Source organism: Cervus canadensis, chromosome 8 (assembly GCF_019320065.1).
Source record: "Cervus canadensis isolate Bull #8, Minnesota chromosome 8, ASM1932006v1, whole genome shotgun sequence".
Lineage (NCBI taxonomy): Eukaryota > Metazoa > Chordata > Mammalia > Artiodactyla > Cervidae > Cervus > Cervus canadensis.
Window position 1 is genome coordinate 67,750,965 of NC_057393.1, and position 25,775 is coordinate 67,776,739.

A 25,775-nucleotide genomic window follows, 5' to 3' on the forward strand; every position below is an offset into this window, starting at 1 on the left:
CAAACACACATGCGGGTACAGAGTAAATAGATCTCTTATCCAGCACCCCCTGTGTTGGGAAGCCATCCCTCACCCCACAGTAAGGGGGGCAGGGAGGCTGACCCTACCCCTGACCCCAGAGCAGGCACTTGGCCAAGCAGTCCCATCAAAGTCCTAGGATCTTGGCCAGAGTTACCAGGAAAGACTCCCCAGGACCCTGAGCTATAAGGACTGTTGGCCAAAGGCTGCTGGTGGCCATCGCAAAGAGAACCTGAGGACAACACCTGGCATCCAGCTGGGAGGTGGAAAGAGAGAGAGCCCAAGGGCGTCAGCTAAACCCCTGGACCTAGGGTGGGCTTGCTGGTTACATGAGCTAATGACCACCGACAACTTTTCTTGGTTTTACTTGCTCCCATCTGAGCATACCTTCTCCCACTCCCCACAGACAGTCCAGACCAACATGGGGTTTAAGAAGAACAGTCTTTGAATCAGCCTTTCTAAGCAGAAGTGGAGGATGAGCCCTCTTGGGCCAATATGACAGGCTGACCCACGAAACCCTCCAGGAGAGCTGCTTTGAGGCAAGGACTGATTAACTGGACTGCCCGAGGGCCTAGGGGTGGTCTCCCAGCTCTCCCAGGGACTCCAAGGATCACAGCCCCCTCCACCAGCTGACGGGTGCCTGGGGCTGACTCACCGCTTGAAGGAGACACAGGTTGTCGCGGAGGGAAGCCAGGACGCCGATGAAGGACACGATGAACATGACGACCCCCAGGAGGATGAGGATGATGGCCGGGGCCAGAAAGGCACTTTCCAGGGTTTTGTATTTCTGCCTCTCGACCTCTGCATAGATCCCCACAGACAGGACCAGGCCCCCGATCAGCTGCAGCAAGAAAAAAAGGAGTGAGAGAGGAGAAGGACTGCAGTCGCTTGATTCTCCTACGAAGGATTCAAGGGAGGGTTCTGGTACCTGCCGTTGGAGGGGTCATCCCAGGTCACCGGATGTGAGGCAACCTGTTATGGGCTGAACTGTGTTCCCCAAATTCACAAGCTGAAGTCCTAACTTCCAGAACCTCAGAATGGGACTGTACTTGGAAACTGAGGCTTAAAAGAGATAATGAAGTTAAAATGAGGTCTTATGACTAGGGCTGAATCTGCTATGAATGTTGTCCTTCTAAGAGAAGATTAGGACACAGAGAGAAGGCCATGTGAAGACACACAGAGAAGACAGCCACTGGCAAAGCCAAAGAGAGGGGCCTCAGAGAAAACCAAATCTGCCCACACCGTCACCTTGGACATCCAGCCTCCAGAACTGAGAGACAGTAAATCCCTGTTGCTTAAGCCGCCCAGTCTGTGGTACTCTGTTATGGCAGTCCTAGTAAATTAATACAGACCCTATTTGGAAATGCTGCTTTGGTGGGAAGTACTGGTGAGTCAAGGGAAATGCCACTGGCTAGAGGATCAGAGAACGTGGACCGCAGTCCCAGCTCTGCCACTTGCTAACCCTGGGCTTTGGACAAGCATTGGACCACATGAGTCTATGTGCTCATCTGAAAAATGGGTATGAAGACTATCATTTCTGCCCTGTTCACCCAAGGGTTTTTGCAAGGCTTTAGTGAGATAAGGACAGTGGAAACACTACGAACCTGAAAGCATGGGGCCTTGGGGTGTGTATTACACAGGCAGAACACCAAAGGAAATTTCAGGCCTGCCCAGGGGGATGGGCATTGTACTCAGCACCATACACGTGGGATTTATCTTCAGAATGATCATCAGGAAGACTGAAAGTTGGAGCAGGAGGGATTTTGAAGAGATTTTTAAGTCAAATTCCTCATCATCAATTTTCCTAACAGTGGGAAGGTGACCACTGTAACTCCCCATCAGGAAAAATGAGGCAAAAAAGTTCTTGGAGGACCCCTTCCTGCTCTCAGCCGGAAAAGTCTCATACTAAATCTTCAGGGACCCCCATCAGCGGACGTCACCCCGAACCCTCAGACATGTCTGAGACTGCATTGCCCCATCACCCTGGGATTCACAATAGTGTTCTAACTGGCCGCCTTCAGCCTGTTCTTCCTACCAGAGTGACCAAGCAAAATTTAATCAGGATAAGCTGGTTCTCTGTGCCCTGAGAGTAAAAGCCACAACCCTAATCGCAGTCCACACAGCCTGGCTGAGCTCACTTCTCACTCCCCCCACTTCCTCACTCTGCTTTAATTGCACTGGGCCCCTCACTGCCGGTCAAACACACGGAGTGTGCCAGCTCAGGGCCTTTGCACAGGCTGTTCCCACTGCCTGGAATGCTCTTTCTCCTGATCTCCAAGTGGCACTATGGCTCCCTTCCTCACCTCCTTCTCATCTTTGCTCACTTCTCACCTGCTCAGTGAGGCCTTTGGGGTCATCTTGTTTAAACACAGAAAATTCTCTCCCTGAAACTCTCAATCCCAATTTCCTGATTTATTTTTCCTTTGTACTGACAAGTATTAAACATACTACATTTTTTGTTTTCTTTTTTAACTGTTTGTCTTCCCCACAAGAACATGAGCTCCATTTCCTGGAGGAATTTTTCAACTGTTTAGGGCAGCCCCAGCACCAGAACAGCCTTGACATTTAGGAAGCATAACAGGCATTTACAATCAATGTCTGTTGAACAGATGCAAGCCAGGCTTCCCAATAGATCCCCGATTGGGTTTGAGTCCAACGCTGTCTACCCAGCATGCTGCCTGTCCAATGATTCTGGCATTCCAGGGCACATATTCCCAAGAGCAGATACACTGGACTTCACCACAGAGCGGGAGGCAGTGTGGGAGAGGAGTCAGAAGCCATGGTGCTGTCAGTGAAGGTCTGAGTAAAGGAAATGAGGGATAATACAGACAAGATATGGGCAAGATATGCCGTGGTGACTCCTCCAGTTACTCCTGGTCTACCTCCACCCTAAAATGGCTATTATACAATGTGGCCTCAAAGTAGATCTCAGTGGCCTTCTAAAGAGCGCCAAGACTGTTCTGGGTAAAGGGAAGTGTCTGCTTCCCCTAAGCTCTGCAAGTGGCAGGGATGCCAAAAGTCAAACAGACCAAGCTTCCTTGGAAACATCGGGTAACAGAGAGTTACCGGAAAGCCATCTCCTCCGGTCCAGGGCTCTGCTGTACGTCACTGCTAAGTGCCATTCCCCTTAGTTTGAAAGGGTAATCTGAGATTACTGATACCTACTCCCCAGGTCTAAAAGGAATGTCTTCCCAGCACACACAGGCCAAGAGGTGCTAAAGGCATTGACGCATTTGGCTGTGAACTGCTTATTAACAAGTTGGCCATGTTGGGAAAACCATGATTAAAATGATGTCATCCAAATCACTCAGTTGGGGAAATTTTTAAATTTAAAAAGTTAGGACACACACATACAAGGCCCTCTATAGGGAAATGAGGACCACAAGAAATAAAATCTACTTTTGATAGAAAAATATTAACCAAAGTTATTGGTTTGGTCAGTTCATGCTCCAAAACCCAGGACATGGTGAAATCATTGTTCAAGGCCAGCCTAAGCCCTGCGGGTCCTCTAAGAACAAGGGCAAGCAGTTTTAGAGAGCCAAGTCCTCCCCTTCCTTATTAGTGCACTTACAAGGAATTACTCAATTCTAGCCCTGAACCAGACACAGAACCCAGAGATCCTTCAGCCCTAGAGCCAGGGTTGACGATTAAAGAAGAACCCCACATCATCAGAGCCCAGGCAGGGTGAGGAATCAATATGCAAGGATGCGGTGTGCTTCAGGCAACAGAAGTGGCATTTTACCCTCTATCTTGGTGAAAACTGTAATTAGCATGTTGTTGCTGAACCAACAAGATAATACCTTAATATTTTCAAGATTGATTCCACATACTTTCAAGACTTCTGTGTTTCAGTTTTTTTGTTTGTTTGTTTAGATAAAAAAGCTCTTCTTGGGCAGGATGGACACAGAACCCGACATCTAACCACCATCCTAGGCTCTCCATGCCCCCCTCCTTCCCATCTGATGCTATGCTTCTGGGTTAAGGTACACTGCTTTGGAAACCATCCCCCAAACACCAAGCTGTTGTAGGCCTGCATTCTGAGCAGAATTGACCCCAGCCTTCTTCGTAAAGGCAGTCAGTGGCTTCTTCTATTTTTATAAGCTCCCCAGAGCCCCGGGACCCACTCCAGAACAGCCTTCCTGGCAGGAAATAAAACTTTCTTTGGTCTGATCTCCCTCCTGTTACAAAAGATCACATTTTCCTTGCTAGTCAGCCTTGCAACATTTCCAGACCACTAAAGCCATAGAAAGCTACTGCAGCAAATGCAGACCCCAACCTCTGGACTCCTGCACCACTGTGTACTGAGTCATCACAGGCTCATCTCTCCTGGTCCAGCCGGGGCTGCTGCCACCTCAGTTCTTCCAGAAGCCACTGGGTAACCCCTGAAGTCGCGCCACACACAGCACAAGCAGATCTAGGCTTCTTATTCAAGGGTTCCAGGAGCACCAGGCATGGGGAGAGGCTGACATACCCTTCCCAGGAACTTTGATTTCCAAATGATATTTACATCTCCGAGAACAGAAGTTTATGTTTCCCTGTGAGTATAAAATTAACTGTCAATGCTAGTGTGCAACCCCATCCCCTTTCTCTGCTAATTATAGTCTCTCTTTGGGCAGCCAGCCACTTAGCTCCAGCACAGGAAGCAAATGGCCCATTTGTCAAGCAGGACGGCTTCAGCTAAACTTGGCTGGGGGTGAGGGGCACAGGGCCATGCCCATTTGGGGCCAGAGAAGGAAAGAACATGCTGCTGGCAGCCCATGGGCCAGGCCCAGAGCCCCAGATTTTGCCACAAGCCACGCGGCATCTTCAATAGGCTGCCTGGGAGCCTGTCGCCCACTGTGAACCAGGCCTGAAGTCCCCTCTGAGCCCTGCAGCCTGGGGACCATCTTCCTCCTCTGCAAGCTGAGGCCCAGCTTCATGCTGCTGCTGGCAAGCATGTGAGGCATTCCAACACCTGCACTGCCTTCTCCTTCAGGAAGCATCTGGTTCCGGCTGGCTCACCCCCAGCTGGGGTAGGTCTGCACTCAGAGGGGACCCACAAGGCCTATTTTTACCCCCAAAGGCACATGCCAGGCACCTATTGTGTCCCAGACCCCGAGGGTCACAAGGGGTCACAAGACTATACATGGGCTAAGTCTGGGGGAAGACAGGTTGAAAGTCTTGAAAAGATCTCTATGGCCTGATGGATGGGATTCAGGGATCTCTGAACTGGGGATGGAGAAAAAAGTCAACCTTTACTATCATTATCCTTCAACTGAAATGTTCCTGGCACACAAAAAAAGAGGAAGAACCTCAGGTCTAGGGGAGGCATGCTGAATCTCTCCCACGGGGAAGACTCTGGGAATTTGAACAAAACTGAGGGGGTGAAAGGAAATGTCAGAAAATCAGGATGGGCTTCCTGGAGGAGCCAGTGTTTTCCTGAAATCTCCAATAACTGCTCCACATTGGAACCACCTAAGGGGCGCTCAAAGCCTGCAGGGCTCTATATGGCCCAAACAAAGCACTTTTCTGAGGTCTGAGCTTAAAAGGATAAACTCCAAGGCCTGAGAGAGATTTTAAATAAGGTGGGGCTAGCAGGGCCCTTGCATCCAGCCAGGAAGCCCTGGACCTCACCCCCACCAGCCCTTTAGTCCCAGACTGATCCTGCCTGGCCCAGAGCTGAGCTCCCCCTGCAGGAGTGTGCTCCTGCTCAGCACACTCTACCAGCTTCTCTCCTGCACAGATTGGGGCTGGATGGAGCAGCAGAGGTAAGAGAAGAGATGGGAGTTGGCATTCTGGGCCTTCATTTATTAGTTCGGCGCCTTTGGCCATGTCGCTTTGCCTCTCTGAGCCTCACTTTTCACTTGTAAAATAGTAATGCCCGCTGCCATGTACAGAGTGATTTCGCGGCACCAGCATCCTGCAAAGTGCCACACCAGCATCTCCCTGACCGCCACACACCCTGGCACGTCTAAGAAACAGCCAATTGCATTAAAGACCAGACTCAGTGAGGTTAAGTGACACAGAGCTTATAAGAGGCGGAGTCAGGATGCACAGCCAAAACCTGTCTGCCTGCCAGTAAATCTACCAGACGGGCCTTTCACTTTGATCTGGGAGAGAATGGGTCAGAAATGTCTCTGCAAAATACAAAGGTGCTGGTAGCAGAGCAGTGCTCCCAACAGAATCTTCTATGATGATGGTAACATCCAGCGTGGTTAGCCACTAGCCCTATGGAACTAGCAAGCTCTTGAAATGTGGCTTGTGTGCCTGGAAAGCTGAATTTTTCATTTTGTTGTTATTGTTTAGTTGCTAAGTCATGTCCAACTCTTTTGTGACCCTACAGACTGTAGCCTGCCAGGCTCCTCTGTCCATGAGATTTTTCAGGCAAGAATATTGCAGTGGGTTGCCATTTCCTTCTCCAGGAGATCTTCCCAACCCAGGGACTGAACCTGTGTCTCCTGCATTGGCAAGCAAATTCTTTACCACTGAGTCACCAGGGAAGCCTGAATTTTTCATTTTGCTTCATGTAAACTAGTTTAGATGTGACAGGGGTAGCTGGTGGTCACCGTACTGGACAGATCCAGAGCAGTTCTCCTTGGATGTTGCCCCTTACCATTCCCACCTTGCTCCTTTCTGATGGTAGAGACCATCCTTATCAAAGAGTCATGTGCCCTAATCATCCTACCACTAGCTAGAGGAAGCTTATATTCAAGACTTTCATCCAAGTGAAAGCAATCTCTTCTCTCACTTTCCCCAGGAAAGCTCAGCTCCTGCCATCCCACTTCTCTTGGCACTATGAAAAGCAGGACAGACCAGATCCAGAGCTCCCAACCCAAACTGATCTAAGGCTCATTCTGTCTCCCAAGAGGGTGCCAGACTCCAGAATGACAGGGACCCTGTCATTCTAAGCTCTGGGACCCTGGACTTGGTGCCATTGACCTGGCCCCAGCGCTAAGTTCAGGCAGCCTGTGCTGGAGGAATAGGGTTCCTCTCAAGCCCAAGACAAAGCCAGCCCTGGAGGAAGCAGCAGCAGACTGCATCCTACCGGCAGCAAAAGAGCCAGTCTCTGGTCTTTGTCACCGATACTCTGCAGTCAACTCTGCCTTGACCCTGAACTTCTTAAAAAACAAAACAAAAAAAACTTGACATCAATGCAGAGAACTTGGTTAACTGTAACCCTCGGTCCATGACATTCTCTGACAACCTGCTTTTGTTTAGAATGTAACAGGCACCACTTATTAACTAGTCCTTTTGTCCCCATGGATCTGCCAAAACCCTGATGTCACACACTGAGGTTCTACACATGCCTAGGTCTCTGGCTCCCAGTCTCTCCCATCAGTCAGTCTGTCTCTAAACAAACCTTCCTTGGGTAGTGACTACAGTTTTATAACACCATTGTGGCATCTGCAAGGCCACACCCCTCCTTCCTGCCTTCTTTGGAAGCGTCCTGGATATTCTTAGACCTTGACTCTTGTGTATGTATATTAGAATCATCTTATCAAGTTTCTTGAAAAAACCTGCTGAGGTTTGACTGGAATCACACTGAATCTACAGATCCCTTGGGAGAAAATCGACACGTTTACCAGGTTTTCCTGCCCATAGGCATGGTTTCTTCCTTTATTTACACCATGTTTATTATGACTTCTCTAATAACAGTGCTTTCCACCTCCCTCAAGCTTTCCCATGGCTGTCTATACAGATTTGGGGAGAAACTTCTGGAAGTATTTCCCAGGCTTGGCTCTCCAGCTCGGCCCGGGGTCGGAAACATGGCCTTCTCTCTAAGAAGCAAAGTGGACATAACACTCTGTTTTGCTACCCTTCTGTCACCAACAGTTACAAACGCTCATTCCTGCATGATAAATTAGGATCTGGGATTAACATATACACATTTGTGCATGTGTGCCCATGCCAAGTTACTTCAGTCATGTGCAACTCTGCAACTGTATGGATCGCAGCCCACCAGGCTCCTCTGTCCACGGGATTCTCCAGGCACTGGAGAATCTGGACACTGGAGTGGGCTGCCATGCCCTCCTTCAGGGGAGCTTCCTGACCCAGGAATCAAACCTGTGTCTCTCACGTCTCCTACACTGGCAGGAGGGTTCTTTACCAGAAGCGTCTGTGGGAAGCCTGCATATACATATTACTATACATAAAACAGATAATCACCATGGACCCACTATAGCACAGGGAACTCTATTCAATATTCTTAAATAACCTATAATGGAAAAGAATCTGAAAAAGAAATATCACTGAATCACTTTGTTGTACACCTGAAACTAACACAACACTGTAAATCAACTATACTCCGATATAAAATAAAAGTTAAATTAAAAAGATGAAAGACCCACACACATATCTGTTCTCTATATTGCGAAGTTTTTTTGGAGGTCTGCCTTGCCACTTTCTCTCTCTAAATGATCTTCCACATTCCTATAATAATAATAAGACTCCCACAAGCACGCAGCACATTCCAGGCTGTGAAAGAGCTATGCTGGGAGGTTTGCAAGCCCCAGCTACTCAACCCAGCAGGAGCAGAGTGGAATGTCTAATCACAAACAAATACAAACAAATGAAGCACTGGAGGCTAAGAACTGATGGAGCTCGGACTCTCTCTAAGAAGTGTTCAGGGGCAGGCAGATGGAGAATGGTATAACAAACAGCTGGGGAAAATATTCTGAAACAAGAGGCCTGGCAGTCTGTTCCCCCTGGGAAATCAGAGCAGGTCGATTGGATCTGAGCCTGCACAGGAGTTTGACTTCACACTACTGGACGCTCCACCAACACAGGGACCAGCCGACAAACCTATCGGGGGGATGAATCTGAGAAACGCTATTGCTTTAGATGCCTATAAACCCAAAGAAGAAACTAATGATCCCACTCCAGAGTACTCTGAGGCTTCAGGATAAAATGACTTACAGTCTTGAAAACTCGCATTAAAAATAGAACTGAGGTGCTCAGAAAGATAGGTGTCTTATGTTATCAAGCCCTGAGGCAGGTAAACCTAATTCATTACAGTGAATAAGAGGAGATTTCCCAGAGGAACCTCTATTTAAAAATAATACTAACAAGATGACTTATCTGGTTAATCTGAAAGCAGTAACAGCCAAGGGGCAAAGGAGAGCCAAGAACACATCACCTCTACCCAAGATAAACTTCTCCCTGGTTTTCTTTTTCCTTCCCTCTCTGGATCCCCCTCCTCTCCACCGTCCACAGGTCTGCACCAGGAAAGTCAGACCCCACCTCCCGGCACTGTATTACCATGGCACCTGGGTGATTATCTCCCCAGGTCTCAGCCCAGGTGCAGCGCCTCCTGCTGGGGTACACTCAGGAGTACCCTCTGCCAAACCACTGCTGGTCCCCATTCCTTTGTCCTCTGTCCCAGATGGCACAGGCTCCTCGCTTATAGCTGCAGGCCGCTGGCAGGAGTGTGTAAGATGGCCCAAGTTTCCCTTTCACTCAGACATTTTAAAAGCAGCCACAGGCTCACAGAGGTGACAAGTGGACTTTGTCCTCAACAATGGCCTCCAGTTCAGATCCCAGAGTCCACACCTGCCCACCAGGAACTGGGCCAGGCATTCCCCATTCTTCCCTGAGACAGCACAGGATTTACCCTTGGGGACCCAAAGGTCACCCACTCCAAAGGCTTATGACTTCAAAAAGGTCAAAGGGCAAAAGGGAAAAAGAGGCAGCATCATACATTACAAGGAGCGCTGAGGGTTGGGGGAGGGAGATGAGAGGGGAGCCCTGAAGTTTAATCCCAATTCTGTCACTAATTCCCACGTAACCTTGGGCAATTCCCTTCCCCTCTCTGGGCCTCAATTTCCCTGCTCAAAAAGGGAGATGTTTGGTCACAAGCCCTAGGATCCCTTCACTGCTCCGGGAGCCCATGAAAACCCATGCCCAGACAGCCCTCGCAAGAACCCCAGCCGTCAGCAGACCATGGTGGTCCAAAGTCTTTTCCACTACTGAGTCCTTCTCCATGGGTCTGCCCTTGCTTTCCCACCTGGCCAGGAGATGCCACACTTCGGCATGAGTAGGTCCTACAGGGAACAGAGATATCCTTCCCACTCCAGCCTGATCAAGGCACACGCCTCTGGCACTGCCTCCCACAGCAGCCTCGGAGAGGAGACCAGCTGTTTTTGGAAATAACAAAAATGAAAGGGGCTAACACCCATCCTCCAAAGTTCAGCTCAAAGACTCCTCCCCTGGGAAGACTTCCTGGATCACTCCAGCTATAGAGATCTCTCTCCACTTATGATCACCTATGAAACCACCAATGGGAAGCCCTCACTGTACTGATATTTCCAGTACTAACTATGCCCATTGAACAGATTATTCCAGCTATTTACTACCTACTGCATACAGGGCGTGGTAGCAGGACCCAGCAACACACCTACCACATCATCTTTGACTTCAACAACCTCACAGTCTGCATATATAATGCAAATGCATTAGTTCCGGAAGTCCACAGGAAGTTCAGTTTAGCTCCCAGACCATGTTATCCCCACAGAAGCCATATGAAAAGTGATCAGAGCCCAAGCCAGTTTACAGTGGCCTAATGAACCACAGTGCCCCTGAAACAAGATACCATGCAAAAGTTCCCAGCACCCAGTAGGTGCTCAGTAAATGTTACTTCTGAGTAAAGATGAAGTACTGTTGTCACCCTGACATTTCAAGACTCGAATCAGATGCCAGAAACCATGCCCCCTTTAGAGGCAATTTGGTCCAAGGATAAATCAGAAGAAAGGGAGTCCCTATTCTCAATTCCAAGACACCACTCACTGATTCAACACATATTTTAGAAAGTGCCTAGTATGTACCAGGTACTGGCCATAAAAAGGTAAGATCTAGTTTCTGCCCTCAAGAAACTCAGTATGGTTAAGATATATATGTACACCAACAAATGCAGCAGAAATAGGGAACAGTGAGGGAGAGGTCACTGAGAGTGCAGAAGAGCTAGAAAGGAGGAGACACTAAATCATGGGCAATACCAGTGAGATCAGGAAGGTGTCCTGGGAGATGTGAGTTTGAGTTGAGTTCCATCTGATGCATGTAATGGACAAGCAAGAATTTCTGAAATGGACAAGGAATTTTAGAACCCGTGAAGGTGCCACAAGGAAAGCAGGTCAGCATAGTTAGAACCGAGAACAGGCAGACAGGGGATGGGAGGAGGCCAGGGAAGAGCTCAGAAGTCAGACCACCATGGCAAAGTCTCTCAGCCTAAACCAAAAAGTTCATTCATTTCTTTGATCTCTCTTTACTGAGAGGTTGTGTAAGCCAGTGGTTCTACAAGTTTTTGGTCTCAGGATTCATTTTCAATCTTAAAAACTTCTGAGGACCCTAGAGTTTTTGTTTTGGGGGATTATATCTACTGATTATTTACTATATAAGACATTAAAAGAGATATTTTAAATATTTATTAACTAATGTAGAAATAACAATAATAGATTTACATGTTAACATAAATAGCATATTTTTTGTTAAAAACTTTTCCAAAAAATTGTGAGAGGAAGGGTGGCATGGGCTTTACAGTTTTGCAGATGTAAATATCTGGCTGATGAGAAGAGCTGGTAGATTCTTGAAGCTGCTCCTCACTCAATTTGCTGCCACATCACCATCACATGTCCCTGAAATTCCCCTGGGCAATCCTGAGAGGATGATAGCAGGAAAGCAAATAGCATCCTAGTATTACCAAGAAGATGATTTTGACTTCACAGAGCCCCTCAAAAGGCTCCACCCACCAAGGATCCCTGAAGCACCCTTTGGGAGCGGCTGCTAAGAGCAGGGTGCAGGGGGTTTCCCTGGTGGTCCAGTGGTTCAGACTTCACTTTCCAATGCAGGGGGTGTGGGCTCAAGCCCTGGATGAGGAGCTAAGGTCTCATATGCCTCTTGGCCAAAAAAACCAAAACACAAGACAGAAGCAATACTGTAACAAATTCAATAAGGACTTAAAAAATGCTCCACATTAGAAAAAAAAAAAAAGGAATGGGGTGCTGGATGGGGAGTTGGGCCCAGCTAGCAGTTAACCAACCAAATACAAAAGTCTCAGCTATGGGGGAGCTCACGTTCCAGTTGGGGAGAAACAAATAAATAAAAAAAGTATATGGTATGTCTTGGATATGAGGGCTATGAAGACAGAAACAGGAAAGGAGGCCAAGAAGGCTGATGGAGGGGGCTGGCAATTTCAATAGCACAGCCAGGGAGAGTGATTTTGGAGTGAAGACTTGAAGGGGTAGGGGGCTTTCTACCATCCACACGGATACACAAGACCTTGGAATGTGCCCATGCGTTCAGAGAATAGCTGCTACAGCCCCGATGGCAGGGAGAGCGGAGGGGAGGAGGTGAGAGGGCAGGGGCGTGGGCTGCAGAGCAGGCGGAACCTTTGAAGCTATTGAGAGGACTCTGACTTTTGCTCTGAGTGGGTGAGAGGCACTCCAAGTTTGCAGAGGAGTGATCTGATCTGACTTCGATTTTTAAATGAGTTACTCTGAAACTGCTGTGCTGAGAACTGGGGGATGGAGATATGGAATCGGAATGGTCAGGAATCTACTGCAGCAACCTAGATGCTAGGGGTGACGGTGGCCTGGACCAGGGTGGGCATGTGCAGGTAGCAAGAAGCAGGCAGACTGGATATATTCTGAAGTTGAAATTAGGAAAATCACTGACATAATTTAAGCAGGGAGTTCCATGCTCAGATTTGCTTTCAAAAGGTATTTGGTAGACAGAATATTCACACAGCCTCAGGTGTCACCCACAGCTTAGGCATTCATTATCATGGGGAAATGCACGCTTGCAATGGAGAGGGTCAAGCCTGGCATGGACAGCCGCCGAGTGGCCGAGCATCCCACCTCCTATTCCTCCCACAAACCCTGTGCAGCACTCAAACGGGAAATTTATGTTGTTGTTGTTCAGTCACTAAGTCATGTTCGACTCTTTGTGACCCCAGGGATTGCGGCACACCAGGCCTCCCTGTCCATCACCAACTCCTGGAGTTTACTCAAACTCATGTCCATTGAGTCAGTGATGCCATCCAACCATCTCATCTTCTGTTGCTCCTTTCCCCTCCTGCCCTCAGTCTTTCCCAGCATCAGGGTCTTTTCCACTGAGTCAGCTCTTCACATCAGGTGGCCAAAGTATTGGAGCTTCAGCTTCAGCATCAGTCCTTCCAAAGAATATTCAGGGTTGCTTTTCTTTAGGATTGACTGGTTTGATCTCCTTGCTACCCAGGGGACTCTCAAGAGTCTTCTCCAGCACCACAGTTCAAAATGTATGGCCTGAACCTAATCACCAGGAAATCATAAAGTAAATCCAGAAGGCTGATGTTCTACAGATCAAGGGCCTGGAGGCATCAAAGGAATCGAAAGCAATGAAGAGAGTCTAGGTTACGGGAGATGAAAGAGACACATCACAGCCGAAACATGTGGACCTAGATTGGGTAAAATATTCACTGCAAAAGACATTCGCAGAACAAGGAGGGAAATCTGGATACGGACGGCATAGATGTTCTATCTAATGGTAATTTGTTTTCAGATGGACAATGGCAGTATGTGAAAAAAATGCCCCTTTTGGAAAGCTGCTTGCTGGGGTATATAGGGGTGTGGTCACAAAAGCTGCAATCAAAAAAAAGTATTGAGAGAGAAGTGTTTGGAGGAAGAAAGATAGGGAGAGATATTAAAACAAGACGCAAATAATAACATACAGGTATTCTTTTAATTCCTCTTTCAAATTTTCTGTGGGTTTAAAATTTTTTTTTCAATTTCATTTCCCTGTCATGGCTAATTAGGCACTATTGATTTAGTGCTTTCCATCTTACACAAGGAGCTTCTCCCACTCCACCCCAACCAGACCCCAAGCAGCCAAGCCAAGGAACAAAGAAGCTCCACCCCACACATCCATACATGCTGGTTATCTGCAAACAGAGCATCTATGGGGTGTCCCTGCAGACTGTGGGCAGCCGGACCCAGGTCTCATAGCTCTTCAGAACATCGTCCCACAGCACCAGGCACAGGGCCCAGCATGTTCCACCAGTGATTGGGGCAGGGGTGAGCGGGTGGGACTCGGAGTCTGGTGTCTTGGCTCCAGCCACTGAGCAGTTCTCCTTCCGACAGGAAGAGGCAAGAAGAGGGCTCATGCAGCCAGGGCCGGCAGACCCACATGGATATCCAGCCCCAGCATGCCTCTCCCTCTCCACTTTCTTTCTTTAAAAAAAAAATATTTATTTATTTTATTTGGCTGCACCGGGTCTTAGTTGCGGCACTCAGGATCATTGATCTTCATTGCGTCGGGCAGGATCTTTAGGTGTGGCATTCAAACTCAGTTGCAGCATGTGGGATCGAGTTTCTTGACCAGGGATTGAACCCAGGCTCCCTGCTTTGGGAACTCGGAGTCTTAGCCACCAGATCACCAGGGAGGCCCCTCGTTCTCCACTTTCTGAATTTCCCTAAGCAAGGCCCTAGTAGTTCTTGGTGGATTAGGCAAATATGGGGAAGTAACACATGATTATCTTCCCTGGGACTCCAGAATCTGTATCATCCACGGCCTCAGAGATCACCCCTTGTGTTTCAGATGCACTGGGACCTTTTTTGTCAAAATGAGATCCAATGTAATGCTGGATCCTGATTATTTTTTCTAATGCACTGTGAGAAACATCTTGAGGACAACTGGCGAAGTTTTCACACGGACTTATTTTTTTATTAGGCATGATGATGGTGTTGTGGCTATATCCAAGGACACTTTTTTTTAAAGGAGATGCATCCTGGATATCTGGGGTGAACTGTCTGCAACTTATTTTGACATGGCCACATGTTAAAATGATTGATTCTGGCTAGTGGGCATATACAGCTTCCCTATACCTCAGCTGGTAAAAAATCTGCCTGCAATGCAGAAGACCTGGGTTCAATCCCTGGGTCAGGAAGATCCCCTGGAGAGGGAAATGGAAATGGCAACCCACTCCAGTATTCTTGCCCAGAGAATCCCATGGACAGAGGAGCCTGGCGGGCTGGTCCACAGGGCCCCAAAGAATCGGACACGACTGCGTGACTAAGCACAGCACAGCAAAGTGAGCAGATGGGTATTCACTATCATTCTTTCACCTTTTTTATGTTTGAATTTTTTTTTTTTACAATAAAAATATTGAAGCAGCAAGCAAGGTCCAAGTTCCATTTCTTCTAAGAGAAGATCTGTTCACAGTCTGAGTCTCCCTTTGGCCTGGGAGGTCTCAGTGGTCACAGCCAGGGGCCGGCAGCCTCCTCTGGCCTGGAATTAATGCCCTCACCAGATGTTCCACTAACTGCCAACCAGGACTGAATACTGGCTGTGGCGGGAACCTGCTTATTACCCATCCAGCAAGAACCAGGAAAACAGCACCCGGGGCTGTGGGACACGCTCTGACCTAGGCTTGGGGGGAAGCCTGGAGGAAGGGACAGAGGGGGTCCCTCGTCACCTTCAACTGCATCCTTCTCTGCTTTAAGGAAGTTAGGAGCAGAGAAGATGCACCTGGGAAACCAACAATATGAAGTCAGCCGGTGCCAGCCATGGGAGGAGGTAAAGGCCATGTGAACTGTGCTCCCTGAGGCTGGGCTGGTGGGAATGGCAAAGAGCATGTGCCAGCTGAGCCCACTTAGGAGCTGTGTGACCTCGGATAGACCACTTTCCTCTTGGAGGGTCGGCTGACTCTGCTGCTAAATAGGAATGATGGGTGTGTGTGCACACGCTGTCGTGTCTGACTCTTTGTGACCCCATGGACTGCAGCCCCCAGGCTCCTCTGTCCATGGGGGTTCTTCAGGCAAGAATACTGGAGTGCATTGTCATGCCCTCCTCCAGGAGATCTTCCCAACCCAGGGGTCAAACCCAGGTCTCCCACATTACAGATGGATTCTTTACCATCTGAGCCGCCAGGGAAGCCCAGGAATACTGGAATGGGTAGCTTATCCCTTCTCCAGGGGACCTTCCCCACCCAGGAATTGAACCAGGGCCTCCTGCATTGCAGGCAGATTCTTTACCAGCTGAGCTACCAGGGAAGCCCTCTTTACCACTAGTGCCACCCAAAAAGGAATGATAACACCTGCCTGATGGTCACTCAAAGGACCCAGTGAGAAGGCGAAGTTCCTTTGTAAAGTGCTGTAACACATAATCAGAATCTCCATTCTTTAAGGCTCAGCAGATACAAAGAATAGTAAGTGCCTACACCTGACCAGGAAATGTCACAATTTTTCTTTAAATTGACTGACTTTTTTTACTAAGATAAATACAGTCCTGACCTAACCTAATCAACATCTATGAAATCATAAATCTGAGGTATTAATTATTTTCTTTAATACACATTACACCTAATACACATGTATTAAATTTTTAAATGCCCCCCTCCCCGCCCCCGGAAGCACCTAAAATCACCTTGGCCCACCAGCACTTAGGAGATGGTGCTGTTCCGGTCCCCTTCTCTTATCTGGCAGATGGGCATCTGAGGCCCAGAGAGAAGCAGTCACTCCCACAAGGTCACACAGCCCATTAGCCTTCGGTCAGCAGCTGTGACCCAGGCCTCCAGACTCCTAAGGCCAGTGCTTTCTCCACGGCAAGTTGCCTTCTCTCATTGGGAACAAAGAGTTCTCACGCCCTGGCACATCCTCTCCTAAAAGAAAAATAAAAAAACCTGCTTCTGAAGGACAGGGAGGCAGGCCCCATTTCTCCCTTCCTGTAGCTCCAGAGAGCCTACAGCCTCAAGGGCACTGGCCCAGGTGCCCTGCGCCACGTCAGGGCTGCCCCTACGCTTTCTGCAGAGTGGGGCAGTCAGCTCATCTCCCTGAGGAGCCCAGGGTCCCTGCCCCAGAAAGTTGGTCCCCACTCCAGTGCCCTTGCTCCTCTAGCAGCACCTGAGGGAGAATCTGACGGCCCCTGTATGCCTGCATGCCTGTGTGCATGCTAAGTTGTCTCAGTCATGTCCGACTCTTTGCGACCCCATGGACTGTAGCCCACCAGGCTCCTCTGTCCATGGGATTCTCCAGGCAAGAATACTGGAATGGATTGCCATGCCTCCTCCAGGGGATCTTCCCGACCCAGGGGTCGAACCCACATCTCTTACACTGGCAGGCGGGTTTTTTACTACTAGCGGCACTTGAGAAGCCCCCAAGTATTTCCTGTATGCCTAGGAAATGTTAAATGAGTGACTAAAGCATAGAACCAAAGAACAAACAACTCATCCCCAAACAGCCCACCTCCCTTAAAAATGTTCTCCTCCCAAGGACAAATACCTGGGACAGGAAGGCATCGAGAAGTTTGCCAGAAGAGAGAGTAAGGCTTTGCATTTACTTGCAAGTTCCCTAACCTCTCTGAGCCTCTCTTTACCTCATTGTAGAATGGGGCAATAACCCTAAAACTGCTCTTAGGGTTGCTGGAGGATTAAAGGAGAGAATGTTTAGGAAACAACACAGTCTAGCTCACAGGAAGGGCTCATTCATTGTTAGCTTTAAAAAGACAAGAGTCTTCCCTGGCAATCCAGGGGTTAAGACTCCTCACTTCCACTGCAGGGGGCACGGGTTCAATCCCTGGTCACGGAACTTAAGATTCCACATGCCCAGTTAAAAGGTAAATTAATATTAGAAATGTAATTTACTATATGATAAATATAATTAACACTACTGTATGTCATACATGAAAGTTTTTAAAAAGTAAATCCTAAGCATTCTCATCACGGGGAAAAATTTTTCTTTTCTATTTCTTTAATTTTATACCTATTGATACATAAGATGATGGATGTTCACTAAAGTTACTGTGATAATCATTTCATGATTTAATTCAAACCATTATCAAATCATTATGTACACCTTAAACGTATACAGTCCTGTATGTCAATCATATCTCAATAAAGCTGGGAGAAAAATTAAAAAGAAAAAGAAGAGGATGCACAAGACACAACCAGGTCAGACAGAGGGCAGACAAGGGGTTTTCTAACTGCAAAGGGAAAGCTTAATTCTAAGTAAGGTGAGTATCAAAGGAGACTGCAGTGGAAAAGGAGGACAAAAACAGGGCCGCTCCTGTCTCAGGCCTGTGGGCCCCCGAAAAACTCCTGTCCTCCTCTTCTTTCTGCTCTGATGCTAAGCCCACCTCCTCTCCAGGATGGAAAGAGTCAAGTGGCTGCTTCCGCCCAGAACCCAAGCCTCCACTGCTGACTAAGCCTCCCCATCAGCCGGAGCCTCCTGGGAGCTGCTGACCGCCTCCACCCCAATCACAGAACGTCTGCCGCTGTCCTGAGCACACTGGTAGGACGCAGTGAGTGCCAGCCTCTCAAGGGACAGGGACACGACTGGATCATCTGTCCCCTGGCCCAGCACAGGGTCAGGCAAATACAGCTCCCTCGTCAAAGGCTGAAGAGAACCAGGTCAGAGGCATGTACCAGAGTTCCCGTTGCCTGAGTTCTTTCTGGCTCTGCAGAGAAGGCCAGTCTGTGACAGGTCACACATCAGGCCTCTGCAGCAGGTTCAGCAGCAGGCCCGTTTACAGGGGAGGACACCAATAATGCCAGCGAGAGAGGATGCCACTGGGGTGAAATCACTAAGCAGTTCCCATTGTCCCCCTGAATGGAGGTATTAGAACCAGAGGCACTTTCTGTGTGGTCTGGTCTCAGTTCCCTCTGCTCCGGAAGGAAGGTGTTGCTACACCAGATGCGCTCCATGGCCCTTCGAAGTTCGCCCAAACTGGAACTCCACCACATCCTAAATGCCCGAAAGGATGGGTGACACTCCTGTTCTGAGAGGTTGTAGGGGAATAGCAGATGTTTCACAGTCCCGCTCGGCAAGCAGCTTAGATTTAACTATTTTCACAATCGGGAAGTCCTTCCTGAGACCTAACTTGTACTCCCTTCCCAAGCTTTAACCTCTTTCTATCAGGCTTTCCTCATAGAGGAAAAACCCTTGAGAAATCAGTTGCAGAGCACAGCCTTCGGTCTGCGTGGGCAGACGCTGGAACGGGGCGGGGCCTGCGTGGCGCCCGGCCGCTTGAGGGGCGGAGCTTCGTGAGGGGCGGGGCCCCAGTGAGGGTGGGACTATAAGGCTTCCACCAAGCCAGCCAGGCTCCTCCCCCCGCCCCACCCCTTCTCCTCCGCATTCAGCACCTGCTGAAGGGAAAGGAATTTTAAAGGCCTTGCTCTACTGGGCCCCTCCCTAGCCAGGCAACCAGGTGAAGCAGAAAGGGCTTGCATTGGTTCTCTGGTCTACCATAGCAAATTACCACAAAGGGCTTAGAACAACAGAAATAGTTCTCTCAAAATTCTGGAGGCCAGAAGCCTTAAACCAAGGTGTGGCAGGGCCATGCCTCCTCCAGGGGCCGCTGGGGAATGTCCTCCCTCACCTCTTCCAGCTTCTGTGGGTGACCCCAGGCATTCCTTGGCCTCTGCATTCACACGGCTTTCCCCGCAGCGTGTCCGTCTTTTCTGCCTCAAAGCTCCCTCTGCCTTTCTCTTACAAGGATGCTTGTCATTTCAGTTTAAGCCATGTTCAGTCAATCCAGGGCGACTTCATCACAAGATTCTGAACCCAATTATATCTGCAAAGACCCTTTTCCCAAACAAGGCCCCATTCACAAGTTCTGCGACATGAACATATCTTTTACGTTGTTGTTGGGGGTTGGTGGGGGGGAACCATTCAACCCACTACACAACTCATGGTCAGAGTCAGAAGTCAAGTCCTCATCCTTCCACTAACTGGGCCATTACAGTGACCCTGAGCAGGTTCATCACACCCATCTGAAACTCTGCTTCCCCTCCTTGCCGCACCTCCCCTGTAGGGTCATTACTTTAGGTCACTGCTACTCGGTAGATCATAGTCAGCCTTCCAACACAATGCCGACAGATCAGCTGTTCTCAAACTGGAGACGTAATTGAAGGGGAGAAATGATCACAGCTCACCCTCTAAGTTCGTGAATCCCTGGCTCAAGAAACTTCAAGTCTGGTTCTATAGAAACATCTTCAAGTTACAAATTTAACTACAGAGAAGCATTGCCTTTAAAGCAGATAAAGGTATGTTGTAAAGATAACAAAAGGAAAACAGAATTCTAGAACAATGGATACCCACCCACAACCAGATACATCTAGATCCCCAGAGAAGCCCAGCCTCCACACAGTCACCCACATGCCAAGGCTGGTGGTCTCTACACACCTCCACCAGCCCCAACTGGGTGCTGCCAACACCCGCACACACACCCCCCACTTGTCCACGCCCACCTAGCATGCTTCCTCCACTTCCAGGATAGCTCCCTCCCAGCGAGCTTCCCCCAAACAGGCACACTGACTTCCCAGCCTACAGACACTGTCCAGATGGTCAGCAAGGTTGGGAAAACATTCAGCAAGTCAGTCAGGATTCAGCTAGTGAGAAAGTCGGCTTGGAAACCAGGCCACTCCATCAGAATTCCCTCACAGACACCACCATGAGCTGCAGTTTCTACTCCAGCAGCTCCTTAGAATCACCTGGGGAAGTTTAAACATTATAGCTGCCTGGGCCCCAACCCAGACCCATGGAATCAGCTGTGAAGATGGATCTTAGACAAATGTACTTGTGAAATCCACGAGACGGGCAGCCTCACAGATCCAATGGCCTAGAAGGTCCTGTCTTTTGACCTCAGGAAGTGACCCAGTCTCTAAATTCGTGCCAGCCTCAGAAGCCAGCACCCCACTCCACTCCAGCCGGGCACTTGGCCTGGGTCTGTGATGGGGCAGGCTGGAGACTGCCCTCCGCCCACCACCAAGCACAATGTGCCCTTCTCTGGGCCCAGTGCCCAGCTCTCAGTGGATGCAGAGGAACTGACCGCAGCCCCCTGCACCGAACCCAATTCAGCCCGTCTTCTGGTAGGGATGGCAAACAGCACAGGGAGCCCTGAGACTTGTCCAAGGGCCACGTGCCATCTGGGAGGGGCTCTCCCACAGGACGGGGAGGGCTCTGAGAACGGCCAGGCCAAGGCTGTTCTCCTTCTACCCTCTGGGCAAATATTTACTTCCCAGCAGACTAAGATGCAAAGATCTCCATTAGTGAGAAAGTCTCCTTTGCAAAGAATTAAACAAAACACAACAGGTACAGTTTCCACAGTGAAACAGCTCTGGTCTCAGGGATGGAGGCAAACAGTGGGGTGTGTCAGTCATGTCTCCCTCCCTAGGCCTCAGTCCCCTCAGCTGTAAAAGGGGACGAGTGTCCAGCTTACAGGGTTGTTCTGAGAACCCAGAGAAGTGAAGTGCAAGTTCAGCGATGTAAGTGCAAAGTGGAGGCTCCTCCCACCCTCCAGCCTCTCTGCCAACACCCAGCAAGCTGCCACCTGGCTCCCACCCAGTGATGCCACTTCTCCTGGCATCCATGCTGATGCTTATTACACAAGACACCCTGCTAAGAGCTCTGGAGGCATTGCCCCACCCAAGCCTGGTTCTGTTCAAAGTACAAGGGTTACCTCATTCCCACAGATAAGAAACTGAGGCACAGAGGTGCTCGTGATTTGTCCACGGTCACTCAATCAGACCTGATCCCCACCCATCAAACACGAAGCGCTCATTCTCCTAACTAGTTGCCTAGTAGAGCTGGGCCTCCAGGCCTAGTTCCCCCAGTGGGTGTTTCTGACCTCAACAACCAGGCCCAAGAAACATCCCATTCTGCAGTGACCACCCTCCCCTCCCGAAGCTCATCTCCACTCCTTTCAGCCTGGCCTCTGCGCCCCTCCAGCCCAGCTCCCGCTTCCTGGAAGTCTCCCCAGGGCTCCTCTGCAGTCACAGCCAGTCAGGCAGAAAACCACACACCATCTCCAGCTGGCCACTGCTGCCTGATTTCAGTTTCCATCTCCCTCGTGGACTGACCTCTTCATCTCCTCTTCTCCCAATCTGCTCCTTGGTCTCTCCTCCTCCTGGCCTAGGCAAGAAGGCCCAGCCTGGAGCTGAATAGTGCCCCTATTGACATCATCTGTCTGACATTCTCTGGCAAGGGCAGACCCTGCTACTGGGCTCCCAGAAGTGCTTCTTCCATCCGCCTTCTCCCATCGGGTTGCTCTCAAAGCCTTCTAGTTAGGCTAGACTCGCACACCCAGCATGTGGTGCAGAGCCTCTACTGGTGCACCATTAAAGCCAGGAACTAAAGAGTGGGAAGGACCCAGCTCTGAGAAGAAGCCACATGTTCTCCCAAGGGGTCAGACTTTTCCACCCAAGGGCAAAGCCACAGCCATCTGCTCTAAGCAGGCAGAGCATCCCCAGGAGAAAGTAACCTGCTCTGATAAGACAAGTTCCAGAAGTTATCACATCTAATGTCCCAGTTCCCTTGAGCTCTGTGAGGCTCCCCAGGTAAGTCTCCATCCCTCCGTGGACCAGGCCTACAGTGAGCTGGGAGCTTCTGCATCTCTCATCTTGCAGGATCCTCCCCACAGTATCCATAGATGAGTCATCTAGCAGACTCAGGGAGTCCGCTCTTTACCCAGAGTCACAGCAAAACCAGCATTTGATCCATGTCTCCAGATGGCACTGCCATAGAGTCCTGACAACGAAACCTCCCCCCAGGTCACTCAGGCCCCAGACTCCTCATATGACCAGACTCCCACCAGTCTCTCCTCCCATAATTTGGTCCTCTTAGGCATCCTCATGTGCTGCAACCATACTTGCCCACCTCAGGGCCTGTGCACTTACTGTTCCCTCCATCTGAGATGTTCTCTACAGGCCTTTTGTGTGGCTGGCTCCTTCTCAGTCTTTGCATGCATGGTCAGTTGCTCAGTCATGTCTGATTCTTTGCGACCCCATGGACTGTAGCCCGCCAGGCTCCTCTGTTCATGGGATTTTCCAGGCAAGAGTACTGGAGTGGGTTGCCATTTTCTCCTGCAGGGGATCTTCCCAGCTCATGGATCAAACCCATGTCTCCTGCATCTCCTGGGGATCTTCCCAGCTCATGGATCAAACCCATGTCTCCTGCATCTCCTGCACTGGCAGGCTGATTCTTTACCACTGAACCACCTGGGAAGCCTCTCAGTTTTTGAGCTCCTCATAAAGTCTTTCCGTGACCACCCCATTTAAAGTAGGAACTTCCACCTTTCCCCACTTCCTCCCTAATTTGCTTCTTAACACCTATCACAACTATGTGTATTTAGAGGTTTGTCTGTCTTCCAGACAAGTCTGTCTTGTTCACAGTTGTTTCCTGGTTAACTATCACTGTGCCTGTATACACAGTACGCATTAAATAACTATTGAACTGTTGACTGAATAAGCAAACAAATGGTCCCCACCTTGGAGGGAATGTTGTGTCAAGACCGGACTCTCCTGCCTTCTGTGAAGATGTCGATTCCAATCCACTCACAGCCAGAGATGCTCTCTGGGAAAGGTCTGTCTTTTCAGTCCCCCACGCCCGGGCTTACCCAGAAGACATCTTTCCCCTGTATTTGGAGCCAGCTGGTCCAGAAATTTCATTCTCAGTGCCTAGTCTGGCTGACTCTGAGTTCTACCCCAGGTTGGCATTGTGAGCCACCCAGAGAGAAGAGGCACTGGGCAGGGGGAAGAAGGGCAGGTTGTTACTCCTGCTTCTCAAGAACAACCAACCAAAGGTAGCAATGAGGTCCCACCCAGCCCTACAGCACAAAACAACCCTTCACTTACAGGAAAAGGCGGGTTTACCCACAGAAGCCTCGACTAAGCACAAAGAAACTTTCTTGGGGCCTTATTTGCTCATCTGGAAAATGAGGGCATTAGAAAATTCTCCAAACCCCTTCAGGAGGTGCCTTCTGGATTCTCTGGATTGTAAAGGTCCTGTGGCCTGGCTTGGGGAGGGGAGGGACCTCCCTGGGCCTGAGGCCTGAGCCCAGCCCCAGGCCATCTCTGGGCCCAGGAGGCACGGTGACCACCTCCACTATGAAGGCTGCCTCCCTCACTTTCTGCTTGAGTTTCACTATTTTCTCTATGAAATGCTTGCCTAGAACAAGAAGCAATTAGAACTTCCCAATCAAACACAGTAAAAAAAAAAAAATTAAATATCTACATATATGTATAAGGAACGGGCTTCCCAAGTGGTGCTAGTGGTAAAGATCCTGACTGCCAATGCAGGAGACATAAGAGATGTGGGTTCAATCCCTGGGTTGGGAAGATCCCCTGGAGGAGGGCATGGCAACCCACTCCAGTATTCTTGCCTGGAGAATCCCACGGACAGAGAAGTCTGGCAGGCTACAGTCCATGGGGTTGCAAAGAGTCAGACACAAGTGAAGTCACTTAGCATGCATGCACAAATGTGTAATGAGATGTTCAAATGAGTATTTACCCCAATAATGGGTCTTTTGGTGATAGAATCGAAAGTGACTTTTATTTTCATCTCTGTGCTTACCTGAATTGCTTGGAATTCTTTTTCAACTATGTGCCACATATTATTTTCACACAAACAAAGCTCTTTTCAAAACTTAAAAATTCCTGCTGTGCTCAAGAGGGAAGCTAGGTACCTCCTTCCAAAAATGCTGTTGTCCACTTACACCTGGAGCCCTGCCAAGTGGGGGGACCAACGGGGGAGGGGGGAGGGGGGTACCATTGCTGGTAAAGGTCACAGTGACCCCTTGAAGAAACTGAAGTCAGGCAGCTAAGTCCTGGTCTGGGTCTGTCACTAACTTGCTGTGGGTTCTCTGATCTTTGCCTCTCCTCTCCAGGCCTGTTTCCTTCTCAGTAAAATGAAAAGTTCACACCAGAGGTGCCTTCAAGGGGCCCTTCTAATTCTCAGTCTATGGCTCTTGAGCACCAAGAAGAATAGAAAGAAAGGCAGGGAAAGAATGGCTAACTCTTAAGTAGCTGGTATAGTGTTTATCATGTGGCAGGCATTGCTCTAAGCCCTTCCGATAACTGGTCTCAGCGACTCTCAGATAGGTTCTGGTATCACCCGTTTTTCAGATAAGACAACTGAGGCAGATGGAAGTTAACGCCTATGTCACTCTACCTGTAAGTGTCAGAGTCCGGATTTGAATCCAGATAGCTTGGTACAGAGTCCACACTCTTAACCATTAAACTTTGGGGAACTATAAAGCATCACAGGTCGAACTATGGTAATGAGGCCCATCCTTAAAGGGACAAGACTTAATATTGCCTCCAGAATTTATAACCTCCACCACCTATCCACACCCACTTCCTTCCCAATTATTCTTACCCAACCTAAAACCCTACCTCATTGTAAGGGGATAGGCTTGGTGCTTTCTAGACAGCCAGTGTCTCCATGATCAGTCCAGCCCACTTTGCAAATTCAAAGCATCAGCAAACTTGACCACTGCTGGCTACACACCCAGTTTGGCCTCTGATCCAGGCACCCATATCTCCAATCCCTGCTTCCGAGGTACAGGTCGGGACTCAGCCACCTTTCCAGAGCACCTACTGTGTGCCCAGCCCTGAGACCAGTATCTGGAAGAGGATATGAAAGAGCTACTCCCCTGACCTCCAGGAGCCCACAGTCCAGCAAGGAAAAAGTCATGTAAACAGATCTCTAGGATACCCTGTGGTCGGTGCTATAATTAGAGGTGTGTCCCCAGTGGGCTGAGGGCACATGTGTCAGAATGATTCACCCATGCAGTGGGAAGAGGAGGCTCCAAGAGCCTGTGGATGAGCTCATTTCTCACTGAACTGGAAATGAGGACACCTGGAGGCTAGTGCCAGCCGTGCTGAGTGACCTTGAGACATGCCCTGTCTGAGCCCCAAGGTCACCCTCTTCCTCTAAAAAAAATGAGAGGGCCCCCAAGAGCGGCACAAGAGATCTCGTAAGTGGTTCAAGGTTATGTTCATATTGACTCACAGACTAAGTGAAGTTTTCGTTGCT

The 25,775-nt window shown here is 49.3% G+C and overlaps 1 protein-coding gene across 1 annotated transcript in view; it reads right to left on the reverse strand.

Moving 5' to 3' along the window:
* The window catches only part of TSPAN15 (tetraspanin 15), a 52,471-nt gene that overhangs the window by 21,295 nt on the left and 5,401 nt on the right, over window positions 1–25,775 (reverse strand). Inside the window, exon 2 of the mRNA XM_043476740.1 lies at window positions 674–859. Coding sequence (XP_043332675.1) covers window positions 674–859 — 186 coding nt within the window. The remainder of the gene's footprint in view (window positions 1–673; window positions 860–25,775) is intronic.